The sequence below is a fragment of the Lynx rufus genome, unplaced genomic scaffold, assembly GCF_022079265.1.
Source record: "Lynx rufus isolate CCGP_SWC_20201006 ecotype Redwood Valley unplaced genomic scaffold, mLynRuf1.p SCAF_13, whole genome shotgun sequence".
Taxonomy (NCBI): Eukaryota; Metazoa; Chordata; class Mammalia; order Carnivora; family Felidae; genus Lynx; species Lynx rufus.
Genome location: NW_025814827.1, coordinates 43,253,193 through 43,274,815, shown reverse-complemented (window position 1 = coordinate 43,274,815; position 21,623 = coordinate 43,253,193). Strand labels below are relative to the sequence as shown.

General features: G+C 43.3%; 1 protein-coding gene across 2 annotated transcripts in view; it reads left to right on the top strand.

Moving 5' to 3' along the window:
- LOC124508760 (ribonuclease pancreatic-like) overlaps positions 1 to 20,980 on the top strand; it is a 49,497-nt gene extending 28,517 nt beyond the window's left edge. Inside the window, exon 8 of one of the 2 annotated variants that reach the window (XM_047075390.1) lies at positions 18,928 to 20,980. In XM_047075390.1, the coding sequence (XP_046931346.1) occupies positions 20,061 to 20,750 (690 nt within the window). In that variant the 5' untranslated portion in view covers positions 18,928 to 20,060 and the 3' untranslated portion in view covers positions 20,751 to 20,980. The remainder of the gene's footprint in view (positions 1 to 18,927) is intronic. The other variant, XM_047075391.1, reaches the window with a different exon arrangement.
- The last annotated feature ends 643 nt before the right edge of the window (positions 20,981 to 21,623 follow it).

Genomic DNA, 21,623 nt, shown 5'->3' with positions numbered 1-21,623 from the left:
TGCCAGAAAAGCAGAATATTTGGGCTGGTCTTTAAATTTTTTTTTTTAATGTTTATTTATTTTTGAGACAGAGAGAGACAGAGCATGAATGGGGGAGGTTCAGAGAGAGAGGGAGACACAGAATCTGAAACAGGCTCCAGGCTCTGAGCCATCAGCACAGAGCCTGACGCGGGGCTTGAACTCATGAACCGCGAGATCATGACCTGGGCCGAAGTCGGACGCTGAACCGACTGAGCCACCCAGGCGCCCCATGGGCTGGTCTTTAAAAGAATCAGTTATCCCACATGTCAACGATCATGAAAGATCATTGATGAAATAAAGGTCTTCTGTTGAATCGTCCTTTCCTTTTTCGCTAGCCTAATTTCCTCCTTTATCAGCATCATTTATTGTGGTCTAATCCGTCTGTCCACACAGAGTGCACACAGCCTGTCCTCTCTGGGTGCATGGCTACCGCACGCAGCCTGCCCAGGTGCCTGACAGCTTGTTCTCAGGATGGATTCATTGTATCAACCTCATGGCCTGTCCATACATTCTTGATTAAGATCAAGGCTTCCTTCTTGTTTCTCTGCTTATGGCAAACCCTGAAACTGTGTGTGCCCCACTCTAGGTCCTCCTGTGTCCAGCCATGGCTTTAATCTCCTGGGCTCACCCATCTCCACCTACCTGTCATTGCACATTTGAGCTGTAGGGCTAGTGTAGGATAAGGCTTGCGGCTGTCATGCTGAGGGACTGGAAGCACAGACCTGGAGATTATGCAGAAGACTTTCCTGCGCTGCACTTGCTGTGTCAGCTGTGCATATTAAGACCTTGCCAACAGTTTCCTGTCCACCTGGTGACCACCTGCAAATATTTCAACTCTTAAGGGTCAACTACTCCATTGGGGTTTCCTTGGGACAGTTCCTATTCTTTCCTTTATGTTCCTAGCACATTTAAAACTCTTTGATTACAGTGTGGGTCCACATATAGAACTATAAATGCCCTGATGGCAGGAACCATATCTTATTTATCTTTGTACTATAAAGCCCAGTGCGTATAGATGCTTGATACATAATTGTCAAATAAATTAATTATAGTGAACATCTATCATAAGAAAAGTCCAAGAGGTAAAAAGAAACATAGCACAATGGCCCAGTATTAGTTTCCTTGCAGTTTAGTTGGAAAGTTATCATGCAAACTTATACAGGGAGATGACTGAAAACACCAGGTGTTTTTGTTTGTTTGTTTGTTTTTGAGAGAGAGGGCAGGGAGAGGGGCAGAGGAAGAGGGAGAGAGAATCCCAAGCAGGCTTCACACTGTCATTGCAGAGCCCGATGCAGGGCTTGAACTCACCAACCATGAGATTATGACCTGAGCCGAAATCACTAGTCAGATGCTTAACCAACTGAGCCACCCAGGTGCCCCTGAAACACAAGGTTCTAAAAACATAATGTAAGCAGTGCAGAAATAGCCTCTCTGAGTTCAGAGCAAGATTAGATCACTCAGGGCTGAAATGGTCTGCCAGGTTCTCTGGGTGGTCATGGGGTGGTTAGTTGAAGTTGGGAGGTGGCTGGGATGAGATCAGTTGGGCAAAAGCTCTCTGGACAACAGGAATGGCAAGGGATTCAAAAAGAAAACTTGTACAGTAATACATAGACACATTTGGTTGGAGCACTAAATGTACCTTTGAAGCAATATTTTTATCTGGTCTATTTGCATACCAACTTGCCAGTTGGCCCAATAATCTCCACAGAATATTTTTTTCCCCTCTAGTACAGGTTCCAGCCTAATGTCAGGTGTCACATTTAATTGCCATGTCTCTTTAGCCACCTTTAATCTGTAACATTTACATAGTCTTTTAGGTCTTTGAAAGTTTTGAAGAAATTAGCATCTCTCTTTTTTAGATTTCCTGTTAAATAGACCTAATTCTTAAAGAACAGTTGTAGATACACAGAAAAACTGAGCAGAAAGTATAGAGTTCTTATATACCCTCTGCCTCCCATGCCCACATGCATAGCCTCCTGTATTAACGTGGTACACTTGTTCCCACCAATGGACCTACATTGACATATCATAATCACTTAAAATCCATAGAATACATTAGGGTTCATTCTTGGTGTTGTATATATGTATGTAATTAATTTTTTCTCTTGTTAGTCTATGTTTTGTCAGTTTATTTATTTGTTTCTTTTTCTTTTTTATTTTTAGAAAGAGAGTGTGAGTGGGGGAGGGGGTGGGGGGGGGAAAGAGGTAGAGGAGAATCTCAAGCAGGCTCCACACTCAGTGCAGAGCCCGTCATGGGGCTTGGTCCCACAACCGTGGATCATGACCTGAGCCCAAATCCAGAGTTGGATGCTCAATCGACTCAGCCACCCAGGCGCCACTCTGTTTTGTCAGCTTAATTTGTAGGTCCTCAGTCACTTAACTTAAGAGGGTAGAAGAGAAAGTTTCTTCCTCCCTTATGTTTCCTCCAACCATTCTGTAATCACATGTCCAAGTTGAACCCTGGCTCTTCACAACATTAACCCTTGGGCTCATTTGATCACTCCTGTAATACACCTAATGTAGTTTGAGAATTGCTTTGCCAGTACCACTTTAAAGAATAAGACCACTTGGGGCGCCTGGGTGGCGCAGTCGGTTAAGCGTCCGACTTCAGCCAGGTCACGATCTCGCGGTCCGTGAGTTCGAGCCCCGCATCAGGCTCTGGGGTGATGGCTCAGAGCCTGGAGCCTGTTTCCGATTCTGTGTCTCCCTCTCTCTCTGCCCCTCCCCCGTTCATGCTCTGTCTCTCTCTGTCCCAAAAATAAATAAACGCTGAAAAAAAAAATTAAAAAAAAAAAAGAATAAGACCACTCAAAAAGTTAAGGATGTGCTTGCAATTTTCCCCTTACCTCTGCCCCACCCTGTTTAAGACTGAAGGTTTACACTTACACCATAAAATCAGAGATAATAAAAGTGTCGGTGTTTAGTAAGCGTGCTGTATAGCAATACATAGTCAACACAACGTTGTTAACCTTAGGTTAGACTGTTGGCTTTCAGGCTCAAATTCATTCCTGTGCTGTTTTCCACTACATTATGTTCCACAAAGTCACAAATGAAATTAACTGGGCATAGAATCAGGAGCAGAAAGTGGTTTCTAGACTGAGATGGTAACAGAAAGATAAGTAGGCAGATGCATCTGGCCATCCCAGGGGGAGCCCTCTTTTCTTTCCTTAGACTAGTCAGTGGACGTGATGAACTGATTATGAGGAGCATGCCCTAAGGGGCTGAAGGTCAGTGAAAGTTCAGGGCAAACCCCAGATGTTCTCCCCTCACTCCAAATACCCAGTTTAATTTTAATTGCTTTTCTCTGGAAGAGAGTATTTTCTGAAACTTGAACAATCAGCAAGAGCTCAGAAATGTTACACAAATACTGCATTGTTCACTGAGACCCTAAGTCAATAATGATTTTATTATTTGGCTGTAACTCCAGTCATCTGAACTGGCTGACCAACTTCTAGCTCTGAAATGCTATCTGCAATGGTCTGTTTTTCTGAGGCCAGGGTGTGTCTGGGAGATTTGAACTGCCTCAAGGATCCTAGCAGGAATCAAGGGCTCTTGAGAGGGAGTTCAGGAGATAGGGCATGACAGGGGATGCAGCCCAGACAGCCAGATCTGCTCCCTTTTCTTCCTGGCCCCTCTTCTGTCTACCACACAGAGGTGGTATCCAAAGGTTGGTATCCAACCTTCAAGTGCAAGGAAGCTGTGTTGTTTTAGACACCTCTTCCTTCAGCCTTCATTGACACCCTTTGCCTCCTGTTAACAAACTTATCTGTTCCGTTTTCCCCCTTGGGTGCAGCCATAGCGCCCACCATGGCCCCCATGGAGTTATGCTCAGTTGTACATGGTGTCCCAAGGCTCTCTCAGAGGCATTGCTTCGAATTTCTCATTGCCTGCTGCAAGTTCCCCCAATGTAAATCTCAGTGTGTCCATAATGATGTCCAAGTCCGGATCTGTCTGCATTTTCCTGATAGGAAAATGCCTAATCAAAAACTTCAACCATTGTCACACCTACTAATTCAGAATTAAAACTGAACTTTTAATTGTGACTCTTTAGGAAACAATATCAGTACTCGTGATGAAATTATGAAATGGGGTTCATGAGCGAATGGCTAAGAAAGAATTCTTGAGATGTTTTTGGTGCAAAAAGGCGATTTTATTATAGCATGGGGATAGAACCCGTGGGCAGAAAGAGCTGCACTGAGAGGAGGAGGGACCGATTATATACTTTTTAATTAGTGGGGGTTAGGGATTGCATAAGTCTCTAAGGAATTTGGAAGCAAGGATGTCAGGACCTTGAGGGGCCAGCTGCTGTTAAGATAAGGTTACTTTTAGTCTTTAATAAAACACAAATATTATGGCAGTAAGGCAGCCATGAGTTCCTTGAGGAAGGTCATGCTCTGCATGTTTCAGGTGTCTATCAGTGGACTACAAGCTGCAGGGAGATTTAATTTAAGCTACATTTCTCTTGCCTTTGTTTTCCTCATCACTGGTAATAATAGTGTTACAATTCTGTTAAGGGCTTGTTATGTGCTTTGAATATGGTGACTGTATAATTTACCGTCTGAATTGAGATACTTTAAAAAAACATTTATTTATTTATTTTGAGATAGAGATGGAGGGGAGGGGCAGAGAGAGAGGGAGACACAGAATCCTAAACTGGCTTTATGCTCAGTGCAGAGCCCTGTGCAGGGTTTGATCCCATGATCCTGGGATCATGACCTGAGCTGAAATCAAGAGTCAGACCCTCAACTGACTGAGCCACCCAAACGCCCCTGACTTGGGACATTTTTGAGAGTGAAAAGGGACATTATTATGTATTATGCCAAGAGAGTGGGCATAAATAGGGATGGTCCTGGGAAAACAGGGGCGTATGGTTTTGTAGCTATGAACCAGTTTCTATTACCTCACATGACAATAAGGGTAAGGGAGCTCTATGTGGTTTCTCTTATAAGGGCACTAATCCCATTCATAAGAGCTCTACCCTCATGACCTAATCACCTCCCAAAGGCCCCACCTCCAAATACCCTCACATTTAGAGTTAGGTTTTAATAGATGAATTTGGGGGTGGGGGTGGGGAAACAAACATTCAGTCTGTATCATCTTTGAGTAAAGTACTTTAATTATCCCTAATTACAGATATGGAAACAAATTACAGAGGCTGAAATATCACTGATCTTCAAAACAGAGGGGCACCTGGGTGGCTCATTTGGTTGGGCATCCGACTTCGGCTCAGGTCATGATATTGTGGTCCATGAGTTCAAGCCCGGTGTCAGGCTCTGTGCTGACAGCTCAGAGCCTGGAGCCTGTTTCAGATTCTGTGTCTCCCTCTCTCTCTGACCCTCCCTTGTTCATGCTCTGTCTCTCTCTGTCTCAAAAATAAATTAAAAAAAACAAAAAACAAAAAAACCCAAAAAATAGTAATGTAGGACTCTTGTGTATTAATCTTACTCATCCAAAAATGCCAGTCAGTGTTGCAGTAACTGATTCTACACCTCTGTCCAAATACACTCCAATACCTATACATTTAAATTATCTTTTATTGTTGCTTTGCCAATCATCAAGCCTGTCTGTTTTGTAGAGATGAAACAGATCCAGAGAGGTGAAATAATCTTCCCTGAACACAGCAAACCAGTCGTGAAGCTACAGCTAATACATACGGTCTCTTCATTCTACTGGATATATTCTTTTTTTTTTTTAAGTTTCATTTATTTGAATAATCTCCCCACCCAACATGGGGCTTGAACTCATGACCTGGAGATCAAGAATTGCATGCTCCTCTGACTGAGCCAGCTAGGTACCCCACTACTGGTTCTATTCAGTTTCTCAAAAGCAATTTATGGAAATAAATATCATGTTGTATGTACATAAAGAAACTACAGTTGTGATGTAAGTCAAACTACTTGAGAAACATTCCTAGAGATTGACATCACCTTTTGATATGTATAGTGAAGATAAATCAATGTTGATGAAATGAGGCCTCTCAGTAATGGGTCACAGACTCATTCTATACTGGATAACTTTCCCTATGATCCAGAGGACAACAGAGATGATGTAGACATTCTTAGAACCCTGGTTTTTAAAAAAATGTTTATTTATTTTTGAGACAGAGACAAAGTGTGAGTGGGGGAGGGACAGCGAGAGAGGGAGACATAGAATCAGAAGCAGGCTCCAGGCTCTGAGTGGTCAGCACAGAGCCTGACGTGGGGCTCAAACCCACGAACTGTGAGATCATGACCTGAGCCGAAATCAGATGCTAAACCAACTCAGCCACCCAGGCACCCCTAGAACCCTGTTTTAAAGCAGAGGTTTGAGGCAAACAAGAGAAGTCACTCAAGTCCCTTTCATAGGAGAAAATTCCATTGCTAGAAAGGACGTTCCTGTTCCACTCATATACTTAGTCAACTTCCCCGTTTCTCAGCTGCATCCCTTTCCTTGTCTGGTACCTATGTTCCCCTTTCCAAGATGCTCACAGAGAACACAGTCTCCTGTTCTTTACCCATCTCTGCCTTGTTCCTGGGGCTATGCTCTGTCTCTGCGCTGTATTTTCAGTGTCTTCTGTACTAACTCTTTTTTTTAACTTGTTTTATTTTTTATTTTTTAAAATTTACATCCAAATTAGTTAGCATGTAGTGCAACAATGATTTCAAGAGGAGATTCCTTAGTGCCCCTTACCCATCCCCCCTCCCACAACCCCTCCAGCAACCACTGTTTGTTCTCCACATTTATGAGTCTCTTATGTTTTGTCCCTCTCCCTGTTTTTATATTATTTTTGTTTCCCTTCCCTTATGTTCAACTGTTTTGTCTCTTAAAGTCTTCATATGAGTGAAGTCATATGATTTTTGTCTTTCTCTGACTGACTAATTTCGCTTAGCATAATGCTCTCCAGTTCCATCCACGTAGTTGCAAATGGCAAGATTTCATTCTTTTTGATTGCCGAGTAGTACTCCATTGTATATATATACCACGTCTTCTTTATCCATTCATCCATCGATGGACATTTGGGCTCTTGCCATACTTTGGCTATTCCTGATAGTGCTGCTGTAAACAATGGGGTGCATGTGTCCCTTCAAAACAGCACACCTGTATCCCTTGGATAAATGCCTAGTAGTGCAATTGCTGGGTTGTAGGGTAGTTCTATTTTTAGTTTTTTGAGGAACCTCCATACTGTTTTCCAGAGTGGCTGCACCAGCTTGCATTGCCACCAACAATGCAAAAGAGATCCTCTTTCTCCACATCCTCGCCAACATCTGTTGTTGCCTGAGTTGTTAACGTTAGCCAACCTGACAGGTGTCAGGTGGTATCTCATTGTGGTTTTGATTTGTATTTCCCTGATGATGAGTGATGTTGAGCACTTTTTCATGTGTCAGTTGGCCATCTGGATGTCTTCTTTGGAGAAGTGTCTACTCATGTCTTTTGTCCATTTCTTCACTGGATTATTTGTGTTTTGGGTGTTGAGTTTGATCTGTCTTTATTTTTTTTCCCCATCTTTTCTCCCCTCAGGGAGTCCCCCTTAAAATTTCTTGCAGGGCTGGTTTAGTGGTCACAAACTACTTTAATTTTTGTTTGTCTGGGAAACTTTTTTTTATCTCTTCTTCTATGTTGAATGACAGCCTTGCTGGATAAAGAATTCATGGCTGCATATTTTTCTGATTCAGCGCATTAACTATATTCTGCCACTGCTTTCTGGCCTGCCAAGTTTCTGTGGATGGGTCTGCTGCAAACTTGATCTGTCTTTCCTTGTAGGTTAAGGACTTTTTTTCCCCTTGCTGCTTTCATGATTCTCTCCTTGCCTGAGTATTTTGTGAATTTGACTCTGATATGCCTTGTTGATGGTTGGTTTTTGTTGAATCTAATGGGAGTCCTCTGTGCTTCCTGGATTTTGATGTCTGTGTCCTTCCCCAGGTTACGAAAGTTTTCCACCGTGATTTGCTGACATAACCTTTCTACCCCTATTTCTCTCTCTTCCTCTTGTGGGACCCCTATGATTCTGATGTTGTTTCTTTTTAATGAGTCACTGATTTCTCTAATTCTTAAATCGTGCTCTTTTGCCTTAATCTCCCTCTTTTTTTCCTGCTTCATTTTTCTCCATAAATTTGTCCTCTATATCGCTGATGTTCTGTTCTGCCTCAGTCATCCTTGCCACCACAACATCCATTCGAGATTGCAGCTCAGTTACAACATTTTTTATTTCATCCTGACTAGTTTTACTTCTTTTATCTATGCAGAAAGGGATTCTAATTTATTTTCGACTCCAGCTAGTATTCTTATTATCGTGATTCTAAATTCTGGTTCAGACATCTTGCTTGTATCTGTGTTGGTTAAATCCTTGGCTGTCGTTTCTCTCTGCTCTTTCTTTTGGTGTGAATTCCTTTGTTTCGTCATTTTGAAGGGAGAAAAGGAATTAATGAGTTAGAAAAAATTAAAATTAAAAAATTAAAATTAAAAAATATTAAAATTAAAAAATTAACACACACACACACACAAAATCGAATAAATGATGCTAGATACTAGGTGTGTTTTGGTCTGGGTATGGAAAGGGGCTTGATAGTTAGAGAGAAAATGGGAAAGAAAAAAAGAAATTGTTTGAAAATTTGAAAAAATGAAAACACTGAAGTAGACTAAAATTAAATGATGGAAGTAAAATAGAATTTGAAAAAATTTACAGAAAAGTAAAAAATATGGTAGAAAAAAATTAAAGAAAATATTTTTAGTGAAAATTGAAAATAAAAATGAATTTTTTCTTTTCTGTATTCAAAAAAAAGAAAAGAAACAAGAAAAAAAGAAAAAAGGAAGAAAAAAAAGAAAGAATATTGAATGCATGGACCGACGAACGGACTGAAATATGACTAAAGCTATTTTGTCTTCCCCTAGGAGTCAAACTATGAAGCACTTTATAGTCCATAAACTAAGCAGGTGGAGAGACTTGTGTTCCTAAAGAGTGAGGTTGGCCCAGTTGGGCGGGGCATAGGGTAATGGCTCCATTCTCCACTAGATGGCGCTGCCTAGCTTTTGGGGTGGATTCTTGTGGCGCTTGTAGGTGCGTATGCGCATGCGCAGGTGCGGTTAAAATGGCGTCACCCAGTCACCCAGTCTTAGTATCGAACTCTGTTCTCCCCGATCAGCAATCGCACACCCATCCTTTGTCTTCAGCTTCCATCCACTCCACGCTTTTACACAGTCTGCGACCAAGCCCCAGGCAGCATCTGCCTCTTGAGTTTTGTCTCAGATGCTGTTGTTTCTCCCCACCCCTTACTTCTGAGGGACTGCGGCTTTGACCTGTTCTGCCCCTCTGCAGGAGGGTCTCACTGAGCAATGACCGGGTGCCAGCTGCACCGAGGAACGTTTGCGGGACAGTGCTGCTACTGATGCCCAGAGACTGTGGCTGGGTGCCAGCCCACCCCAGAAAAAGTTCATAAGATAGTGTAGCATCAGCGTTTCAAGGATTATGGAAAATCGCAACACACATCTGGCACCAGGCTTCACCCTTAACGACCTTGTTCCAGCACCAGCGAATGTGGTTGTTCTCCCGGGTCCACTGGGGCCTTACCTTTGGGGGACCCACACAGCCTCTACCAGGTGTCCTCCCGGCAAGGCAACTGCCTTTCCACTTGTGGCCTGAAGAACCCTGGACTCCACTCTGCTCCTGGGGATTCACCCTTCCCACCAGAGCACCGCCAGGTATCAAGCTGCGGAGTTCAGACTCTGTGCGCCCCCTGTTGATAGTCTTAATGGAATTTAAACCCTTTCCTTTCTCCCTTTTTAGTTCAGTCCTTGCAGCTGTTTTCACTTTTCCACTTTCTCTCCAGCTGTTTTTTGGGGGGTGCTTTTCCTGTATTCTCCCCCCATCTCCGTCGTCTCACCGCACACACACCTGGCTCCCTACCCTCTGTGGCTTCTTTCTCCCTAAATTCACCTCTCCATGCTGCGTACGTACTGAATTCTGTGGTTCAGTTTGTGAAGATTGTTGTGTTAATCCTCAGATCAATTTTCTAGGTGTGCAGGAAGGTTTAGCGTTGGTCTGGCTCTATTTCATGGACCCGAGAGACACAAAAACCTTCCATGCTGTTCCATCATCTTGGCTCCCCTAAAAGGATTCTATTTCTCTGTCCCTTGTACTTAAATGTGACCATGAGGCTTTCTCTGGTTAATGAAGTGTGAGTAGACATGACATGTGTCCCTTACAGTAGAAGGGTTAAGAACCATCCTGTGGGTTGCTTGTCTTTCCTCTGCCTCTGTGATTATGAGGTATGTGTCAAGACGAAGTCTGTGTGTTTGTATTCCGAAGTAACTACAGGGGGCAGAGCCCCTTGGTTGGACCAGGATAGACCTGTAGCAGAAACGGGAAATTTTGAGTTTCTTTGTTACTGGAGTACAACCAAGCCTATCCTAACTGATCCCCATTGCACTTATTGTCTCTGCTATTTGGAATTCATACCCATTCTTTTTATTATTTACCTTAGAGATTCCAAAATGCATACTAAACATATAAAAGTCTAATCAATACCTTTTAGTCATCTCTTGAACACTTGGCAATTCATATTACTTCCAAATTATGTTACTGACATATATTTCGATTTTATCTTAAAAAATTTTTTTAATGTTTATTTATTTTTGAGAGAGAGAGAGAGAGAGAGAGAGACTGAGCGTGAGTGGGGGAGAGGGAGAGAGAAGGAGGGAGAGGGAGACACAGAATCCATAGCAGGCTCCAGGCTCCGATCTGTCAGCACAGAGCCCGACGCGGGCTCGAACCCACGAACCACGAGATCATGACCTGAGCCGGAGTCAGGCACTCAACCGACTGAGCCACCCAGGCACCCCTGATTTTATCTATTTAATTCAACAAGATATTATTATTTTATGCAGTTGAGAAGGTTTTTTATATTTGCTCACATATTTATCATCATCTTTTTTTTATTCCTTCCTGAATTTCAGACATCCATCGAATAGCTTTTCCCTCTAAACTGAAATCCGTGCTTTGAAATTTTTTTAGTGAAGGTTTACTAGTTAGAAATTCCATGAGGTTTTATTTTATTTTATTTTTATGTCTGCAAATGTTTTATTTTACCTTAATTGTTATGTGACAGGGTAAATAATTCTAGGCTGTTGTGTTGAGAAACCAGAGCTCAGGTATTAAACTAAGAATACGCAGATTATGACCTGCTGAAGAGGAGGTGCAAGCCACCTACATGGCCATGTTACTCCGTCAGCCTTCCAGCTGCCACTTTGGGGAATGAAAAGCCCAGTGTCATTTTGCTTGGAGGCATAGTTTCAGTACACATAAATAGAAGTAAAGTCACAAGATTTTTACTTACAGATCCCAGAAATGGTGAGATGGAGGGTCGGGCAGGCAGTGGTGGGGCGGTGGGGAGGGAAGGTTGGGGGATGAGCCAATGGCACAGTGAACCAGGGGATAGGGCGGTCCTCTGTCCCTGGTCACAAGTAAGCAAGAGATAGAGAGCAAGGTAACAGGCACCCATCACTTAAAAGGTGGTTGGCGTGGAGGCCACTAACTTTCCACCAGCTCAGCTACAAGTGGTTATTTCAAAAGGTGCCCTGGGTAAAGCAGAGCAAGAACTTGTTCTTATCTAAATATCCAGACTCTGAGCAGTTGTCACACTGTAAGATGTCTAGGCAGCAACTCAAAAATTGTTTTTCTCATCACAGTTGGCAATGATTTCCTGTCAGCACTTTAAACATAATAATAGTTCCTTGCTTTTCTGCCTTCCACAGTCTCTATTGAGAAGTCACCTATCAGTCTGTCATTCCTTTGAAAATAATCTCAAAAACCCCATAGTCTATCTTTCTCATTATACTGGGTGTTCCTCCTGTGTTCTTCATCTTTATAAATGAATCACATAAGCCAGAATTCCTACAGTCATCACTTCCTAGCACTTCTGTGCCTCTTCTGCTAATGGACATTCCATTGGTAACAAAGCAGGACCTGGAAGATACTTTGCTGTTCCCTTTGCCATGACTTGCCATTCAAGCATCAACACTTTTGGACATCTATGTACACATATGAACAAAAACTTGAAATCCAGAAGATCATTAAAGTAAAACTTAAAAACAGTTTTTTAAAGTAATCTCTATACCCAACATGGGACTCAAACCCACAACTCTGACATCAAGAGTTACATGCTCCGGCGACTGAGCAAGCCAGGTGCCCCCATAAACTTTCAAATTTAAATGGAAAATGACATTTTAAAAACTATTACTTTGGGGCACCTGGGTGGCTCAATCAGTTAAGCATTAAACTCTTGGTTTCAGCTCAGGTCATGATCTCATGGTTTGTGAGATCGAGCCCCCTGTTGGACTCTGCACTGACAACACAGATCCTGCTTGGGATTCTCTCTCTCACTCTCTGTCTACCTCACCCTGCTCATGTGTGTGCACACTCTCTCTCTCTCTCTCAAAATAAATAAATTAATTAAAAAATTATTACTTCTTATTTATGTCTTATACCTGATATGTGAAAATAAATGCCCAGTCCAGTGTGTTTTAGTTAATCTGGGCTTGAATATCAAATCTATTACTTTCTGGCCTCAAGTCTGGCAAGTTATATAACTTCTCTGAGATTGCTCATCTGCAAAGTGATATAATAACAGCATTCATCTCTTGGTGTTGTTGGGAGTATTAAATGAACAATTAAATTGCTACATAGGGCAATGTAATCTGGGGTTCTACTCACCAGGTCTCTTCTCTTCTCTTCTCTTCTCTTCTCTTCTCTTCTCTTCTCTTCTCTTCTCTTCTCTTCTCTTCTCTTCCCTTCCCTTCCCTTCCCTTCCCTTCCCTTCCCTTCCCTTCCCTTCCCTTCCCATTCTTTCAGATTTAAAAAAAAATTTTTTTAACGTTTATTTATTTTTGAGACAGAGAGAGACAGAGCATGAATGGGGGAGGGGCAGAGAGAGAGGGAGACACAGAATGGGAAGCAGGCTCCAGGCTCTGAGCCATCAGCCCAGAGCCCAACGCGGGGCTCGAACTCACGGACCGCGAGATCGTGACCTGGCTGAAGTCGGCCGCTTAACCGACTGAGCCAACCAGGCGCCCCTCAGATTTTTAAAAAATAATCTCTGCACCCAGTGTGGGGCTTGAACCCACCACCCTGAGATCAAGAGTCACACACTCCACCAACTGAGTCAGCCAGGCACCCTGTCAATGTCCCCTTTCTCTCATTGCCCTGAACCAACCAATCACCAAGTTCTGTAGATTTTGGCTCTTTCATCTCTGTCTGCTGTTTTTTATTCTCATAGCTTATTTCAGGCCACCATCAATTCCCTCAGGTTCTCTAATGTAGCTGTCTCTAGTCCTTCCCTACTGTCTTTCCTAATACCTGTTACTTCCTACATTAGCCCCACAGGCCCACCAGGACTTTCAAGGCCCAAAGAGCCATGCCCTCTCTCATCTACAGATCTTTGACTTGCTGCTTCATTTATCTGGAAAACTCTCCCTCAACATTACTTTACTCTTACTCATCTTTTGGGTCCCCACTCAGCTGTGACTTATTCTGGGAAACATTTCTGAAGCCTACAAAAGTAGGGCGAAGTGTTCCTCCATACGATCTCTCACACTAGTGGTCTTTGCCATGAAACATTTTAAAGTTTAGTTATTTTGAGAGAGAGAGAGAGAGAGAACACGCATGCACGTGAGTGTATGAGCCAGGAGGGGCAGAGAGAAAGAGAATCCCAAGCAGTTTCCACACTCAGCGAGGAGCTCGACATGGGGCTCAAACTCACAAACTGTGAGATCGTGACCTGAGCCAAAGCCAAGAGTTGGACTGTCACGTAGCATTTTATTTTACTGTTTATTTGCTTATATCTCCCAAAGGACTGTAAGGTCACTGAGGGCAGCAATTCTGTCTGAATCACTGTTGTATCCATATTGCCTAGCACAGCCCTACACTATGCAAGCACGCAGCGTAGCATGGAGGAAGGTATTGCTGGGAAACTCATCATCATCCCACCTCTGTCCAGTAGTTATGCATTTTGTTTTCTGCTTCCAAAGTCAGAAGATTTATACCTGTGAAATTTCATCTTTTAGTTTTTGGATGTAATCCACTACGACTGGCAAGAGCTTTTTGGGTCTTGATTCTATCATCCATGTTTTTTTCTCTCTCTGTCATCTGTCTGTTGCACCATGTATTATGAGATCCTGCATCTTTGTTGAAATCATCTGTAAATGTGATGAACAGGACAGGCCTGATGAAGCAGCTCCATGTCACAGCATTATAAGATCTGACTTAACCAGGGAGACAGGTAGCCATGTATCACGAGACTTTATCCAATGCTTTGCTGAAGTAAAGATGCCAAATATTCCTTAATTCTATCTTGTCAAGGCAGGGAATGAGATTAGTTTCATTTCATTTTCATGTGAATCTGTGCTTGACTGTTATTTATTATCATTTCATTTCAAGTCCGAACAGTAAATCAGAGCTTTAATTGCTCTGTTTGGAATTTTCTTGGAGTTAGTGTATTATTTTTGGACTCCATTTGTTTCTTTTTTGTTTTCACTTCCTCTGGCCCTTCAACCTATGTGACCACTCCAGATATCATATCCTACCCTGTCCTTACAAGGATCCTAGGTGATCACTTAAGACCATCCCATTCATGCCCTCTTGTTCCAGATTTTCTGGTGCTCATTCTCATCTCTGGTTTTGAATATTTTGCAACATACTTGCATTTGAAATTTTGACTCAGGTCCTCTTAGATTTAGAAGTCCTCTGTCTGACGGGTGCCTGGTGGCTCAGTTGGTTAAGCGTCCGACTTCGGCTCAGGTCATGATCTCCTGGTTCATGAGCCCACATTGGGTTCCGTGCTGACAGTGCAAAGCCTGCTTGGGATTCTCTCTCTCTCCCTGTCTCTTTACCCCTCCCCTACACATTCTCTCTCTCTCTCTCTCTTGCTATTGAAATAAACAAATAAACTTTAGAAGTCTTCTGTCTGAAGGGTGCCTGGATGGCTCAGTTGATTGAGTGTCTGACTCTTGATTTCAGCTCAGGTCATGATCCCAGGGATTCTTTCTCTCTCCCTCTGCCTCTCCTCTCTCTCTTTCTAAAATATCCTGTCTGGATTTTCCCATTGTGATATATATTTTTTTAATGAGATTTTTTTTTTCATTTTGAAAAGAAACTCAAGTTCACCTAAAAGTTGAAAGTAGAATTCCAAGAGCTTTCTTTTTCTTGAGCCAATTGAGCCATAAACCAGTTTAAAACCATGATGCCCACCACCTCCTGCCACCCTCACCCCCACCAAATACATTAGCGTGTGTTGCATACAAACAAGGACATTCTCCTACTTAACCACAGTCATCAAACAGGAAATGAACATTGATGCTGAACCACAATTTAATCCTCAGATCCCATTCAAGTTTGCCAATTGCCTCAATAGTGTCTTTAAAAAAAATTGTTTTTTAATGTTTATTTATTTTTGAGAGAGACAGAGCAAGAGTAGGGGAGGGGCAGAAAGAGAGGGAGACAGAGAATCTGAAGCAGCCTTGAATTCACGAACCGTGAAATCATGACCTGAGCCAAATTCAGACGCTTAACCAACTGAGCCACCAAGGCACCCCTCAATAGTGTCTTTTATAGCAAAAGATTTCAGTTCAGAATTACATGTTGTTTTAGTTGCTATGTCTCTCTACTTTCCTTCCACCTGGGACAATTCCTCAGGTTTTTCTTGACTTCCTGACTTTGACAGTTGTTTTGTAGCATATCTTTCAATTTGGGTTCGCCTGATTTTCTTCATTATTAAATTCAAGTTAAGCATCTTTGATAGGAAGATCAGGGAAGTGATGCTGTGTTCTTCTTGTTGTACTTTAATTAGGTAGCACGTGATATTTTGACTTACTCTATTACTTATGCCTGGAACAATCCACTCTTTGCTAGATTAACTTCCTTGTCCCACTTTCTTCTGCCTATAAAGGTCTTCCATTTTGTACAGCTCTTCAGAGCTTCTGTCTGCTCAATGGGATGCAGCCCCATTCATGGATCATCAAATAAAGCCAATTACATCTGTATACTCACTCTGCTTGATTTTGATTTTTTAGCATGGCCCACTTGGATCCCCAGAGTTGATAGGGAGATTTTGTTTTTAATGTTTATTTTTTGAGAGAGAGAGGAGCACAAATGGTGGAGGGGCAGAGAGAGAAGGAGGCAGAGAATCTGAAGCAGGGTCCATGCTGTCAGTGCAAAGCCCAACGTGGGGCTCCAACTCATGAACCATGAAATCATGACCCGAGCCAAAGTCAGACGCTCAACTGACTGAGCCACCTAGGTGCCCCGATATGGAGATTATTTTAAACTGAAGATATTTGAGACTCAGAAGATGCAGAAGAAGGCTTTTCAGAGCTTCTTTTATCTGAATAAAGGCAGAGTCTTCTGAGAGTGAAGGCACTGTAAATCCCCTCTGGGGCAGTTTTACAGCCAGAAAGAAGACAAATCACTCACACCTGCATAAACAAACATTATCACAAGTTATCTTACTTCCTACTTGTTCCCCTAAAAGCTCATTTATCTCTCTTAAAAAAAAAAAAACAACAAACAAACAAACAAAGTGAGACTGGGTGGCTCCATTGGTTAAGTGACTGACTACAGCTCAGGTCATGATCTCACGGTTTGTGGGTTTGAGCTCCGCATCTGGCTCTGTGCTGACAGCTCAGAGCCTGGAGCCTGCTTCTGATTCTGTCTTCCTTTCTTTCTGCCCCTCCCCCTGCTTGCAGTCTTCCTCTCTCTCTCTCTCTCTCTCTCAAAAATAAACAAACATTAAAAAGAAAATTAAAAAACAAAACAAAACCCCACCTGTTTCCTATAGAGCCCCCCCTTCTCCCTATTAAGTTAGCATATAAACCCTCATCCTTAGCTTTTTAGCTTTAAGCCACTTTTGTGCTCTTACACAGGCATATGGATAAATGTTGTCTATTTGCCTGTTAAACTGTCTTTTGTCAGTTAATTTGTAGGCTCTCCAACATGAACCTAAGTGGTTAGGAAAAGTTTTCCTCCCAACACTACTCCAGATGATATGAGTACTGTCTAAGGATTAAGAGAAGACAAAACCCAGGTGGAGGGTGGGGTGTTGGTCAAATTACAGAAATACAAAACTGAAAACTCACACCATACCACATCTTCCTTGGCCCTACTGCTACTTCCAAATTCATGTGCATTAGCAAATAGTGCTGACTTTACTACAGATTTCTTGGATATCATGTGGCAAACAATAAAAACGTTTCCCTTTAAAGAATTCTGTTCTTCTCCCAGAAGTCCCTCTCTTCTCTCCCTTTCCCTTGTCTCTCCCATCCCAGGGCTTCAAAACTTCATGCTTTTTTCAATTCAGGTTTTCAGTAAAGCAAAAGCCTGGCAGTTCCCTTACTTCACCCCTTATAAGGAGTAAGTCAGAGTTGGCACAATGTTAATGAAACAGACTCCTTAAGGATCTCAACACCACCCTACATGAGCAATCACGAGAGCCAACATTGATCATGCTTTCTAGAGACCTTTCTAAGCCCTCTGTACACCTTACCTTATTTTGTCCTCATAATAAAGCTAAGACATACATATCATCATCCCCATTTCAGAGATGAGGAAACTGAGGAACAGAGAAATAAATTAAGTTCACTAGCTTGCCCAACTCGTAAGATGCTAAGTCAGAATTTGGACCAAGACAGTTGGAGGGTATGTTTATTTTTTTCACTCCACAAGAATTGAAATGGTCACCCAGCAAAAACAGGTCCCTTTCTAGGAGGTGTGAAATTTTATAAAATTTCTAGACACAACAGAATCCATCTTGAAATTCCATTTCCTTTTCTAATGAACTTTTGAATTGGGCAAGAAGACCTTTTGATCTGGGCCAGACACAGTAATTGTTTTACAAGCAGTTGTTTACAAAGTCAGCAGGACACCTGGCATCTGGATCATAAAAGTGGCAGTGTGGACTTTCTGAAAACAGAATAATTAATTAATGCCTATCAGGAAGAGTGTGGCTTGATAACACCAAGAAGTCAGTTAGTCAAAGTGTAAATACCCATGGCTCAGTCTGTTAGTGCCAATCACATTTTTCCTTCTCCTCCCTTATTTGAATTAGGTAATTGCCCCCCTGTCCCTCTTTCTCCTGAAAATCCCACTCTTCCTGTGTAGGCAGAACACTTTTCTGGGTACTCTGGAATCTGCTCCCCAAATTGCAATCCTGAGACCTCCCACCTCCATTAAGGCCTTTGTTCTTCATCAGTCTTGCCTCTTTTTTTGGTTGGCAGAGGCAATTCTGCTGTTAAGAAATATGGCGTTCTCCTACAACCCAGCAATTGCACTACTAGGTATTTATCCAGGGGATACAGTTGTGCTGTTTTGAAGGGGCAAGTGCACCCCAATGTTTATAGCAGCACTATCAACAATAGCCAATGTATGGAAGGAGCCTAAATGTCCATCAATGGATAAATGGATAAAGAAGATGTGGTATATATATATATATATATATATATATACACACACACACACACACACACAATGGAATGTTACTTGGCAGTCAAAAAGAATGAAATCTTGTCATTTGCAACAACGTAGATGGAACTAGAGGGTATTATGCTAAGCGAAATTAGAGAAACACAAATATCATATGACTTCACTCATATGAGAACTTTAAGAGACAAACCAGATGAACATAAGGGAAGGGAAGCAAAAATAATATAAAAACAGGGAGGGGGACAAAACATTCGAGACTCTTAAATATGGAGAACAAACAGAGGGTTGCTGGAGGGGTTGTGGGAGGGGGGATGGGCTAAATGGGCAAGGGGCATTAAGGAATCAACTCCTGAAATCATTGTTGCACTATATGCTAACTAACTTGGATGTAAATTTAAAAAAATAAATTAAAAAATAAAATAAAATAAAAAGAAATATGGCATTCTCTTTTTTTTCTTCAACAGGGATTTGGGGTTTTGGTTTAGCTTCAGTTCCTCTCCTCAACTCTGACCTTACAGGAGTGGTCGCTGTAGATGCGAACCACCCACACACTCACCTTCCGAACCCACGTCGGCTGCAGTGGCCACACTGGGCTAGGTCACAGGCGGGCACTACCTCCCTGCCCCTGGACCTGAGAAGCCTCCAGCTGGACGCCTCACCCCCCCTCCTCACAGAAGGAATTTCAACCACTCCAGGACTCCTGGGGAGAGAGAGGACCTTCATTTCCCTCCTGCTTGGTGATCACATGTTTATGTGCCCTCTGCTAACCACTACTGAGGGCTCTTTGGTGAAAATGGCCCTGAGATTACAAAGACTTTGCTGGAGTTCAGGCACCAGTGCTGTGGTGACTTTCTCTGCTGCTCCTTGTGAACCAGCAGACCCATGAGATTCACAGGAAGGTTCCTATAGGAAAAGACTCATCCTTCCCAGCAATGCTGCAAAAGTTTGGCCTGGCTGATTCCTCACCCCTTGCTCCCAACGTCCTCGATTCCCTCTGGACTGAAAGCAAGATGCTCCTCCCACCCTTCTTTTCTTAGAAGCCAAGCCCCTTTGTAATCTATATAAGATTCATACCCCGGGGATCCAGGGATTGCAGAGACTGGCCTTCTGCTCTCACCTGGAGACGAAGCTAGAGACCCAGGTCAGTAGCCCAAGAGGCAGTCTCAGGGACTCCTTCTGCTTAAGGGTTGGAGAAGAAGGATCAGGGTGGGTGAGGCTCGCATGGAGAAAGCTTGGGCTAGGCAAATATCCAGATGGAGCATGGGAGCTGCAGACAACTAATGAATGGGGCTGGAGAAAGAGCAGCAGCCCCCCTGCCCCAAGCTGGGGGACACAAGCACCTCTCTTTGGAATACAATGGCATCCCTTTGTGATGCCAGTGTTGGGCAGTGGGCTGCTTCCCTTGTGTTGGAGGACAACAGGGCTCTGTCAGTTATGATCCTAGATGTTCTGGTGGTATCTCAGGGATGCAATTTAGCTCACAGTTTATTCAAAAGTATTTTCTAATGAGCCACTTGAGTTCTGGGTCTAGACGTATTTTAAATTTAAAACTCCCTAGTAGTCAGGCACAGGACTGCAGGATTTGAGGTCACTTTCAATGTCACCACCCGGAGGGGAAGACCACCTCTCTCTAGCTAGTGGGAGAACAGTGTATGTGAGTGTGTCATTACTTGGAAAATTGTGCAGAGGGAGGGATATCTTTCTGAAGGACCCAAAGGGAGACTGTGAGCCAGGGAGGCCACAGGTAGGAGCTGGGGTTCTCTTTCTCAGGCAGCGCTTTCTCTCTCCTCTCCCTTTCCTAGCTAGGCTCTCCCAGGGAAGTGAGACCACCATGGCTCAGAAAAGGTTCTGCATCTGGTTCCCACTTCTGGTCCTGGTGCTGCTGGCGCTGGGGTACGTCCAGCCTTCTCTGGGCAAGGAATCCCGGGCCATGAAGTTCCAGCGGCAGCACGTGGACTCGAACCCCACCAACTTCGGCCCCAACTACTGCAACGAAATGATGAGGCGCCGGCAAATGACAGACGGACGGTGCAAGCCGGTGAACACCTTTGTACACGAGCCTCTGGCAGATGTCCAGGACGTCTGCCTCCAGGGAAATGTCACCTGCAAGAATGGGCAGCCCAACTGCCACCAGAGTGTCTCAAAGATGAATATCACCGACTGCCACCTGAGGCGTAGCTCCAGATACCCCAGATGTATATATGAGACCACCCAGAAAGATAAATACATCATCGTGGCCTGTGAGGGGGACCCGTACGTGCCAGTCCACTTTGATGATTCTATTTAGGTCTCCACCTGAGGCCGGAGCAGTGAGATGCACCCCCTCACCACTGTGACCCCTGCGTCTCCCCTCTCTCTCCCCTGCCCTGAGGGAAGTAACTCAAGTTGGTGCTCCTCCCCAGTACACAAATGTTTCCCTGCCCAAGGCTTGCCCTTGCATGGTTTGAGGGGTGAGGTGTGCCCCATGTTAACCACTTCACAACTTCTTTCAATAAAACACAGTTGCATCCACCTGTATTTCTTTTCTTTTCTTTCTTTTTTGAAAGAGAGTGGGGGGGGAGGGGCAGGGAGGGACGGACAGAGAGAGGGAGAGAGAATCCAGTTCCCGGCCTGACTCGGGGCTCACACTCGTGAGCTGAGCTGTGAGATCATAACCTGAGCTGAAGTCAGATGCTTAACCAACTGAGCCACGCGGGCGCCCCTCCACCTGAATTTCTGAAGCTGGCCTCATCCTCGTACTGTTTGTGTGATTGCTTTCCTGCCAGGGGTGAGAACTGAAATTCTGGTTAGCTTTGGTAAGCATTGGATAGAATCATTCAATGCCTTCTCTCGTCTTGGTTTTTAGTAACTGGAGATCATTCCCCTCCTTGTAGATTCCTTGATGCCAAATATTATTAAGCTGTGAAGTATGGGCTATTTGGGATAGAAGGGAGCTCCAGTCTGGGACTGTCATGCTGGGTGAACTGACAGAGGGCAAGGCTCAAATACAAGAATGTCTGGCACAGAAGGAAGGACGGGGTAACCTCAGGAAGACCCTGCTCAGCCCCTGGGTGGAACAGACTGCATACAGGAGTGTATGAAAGTGTGATCCTAAATTGTCCTTTTCCTTTTTTTTTTTTGAGTGAGCTATCACTAAATCAGAAAAAAAAATAGTTATGTC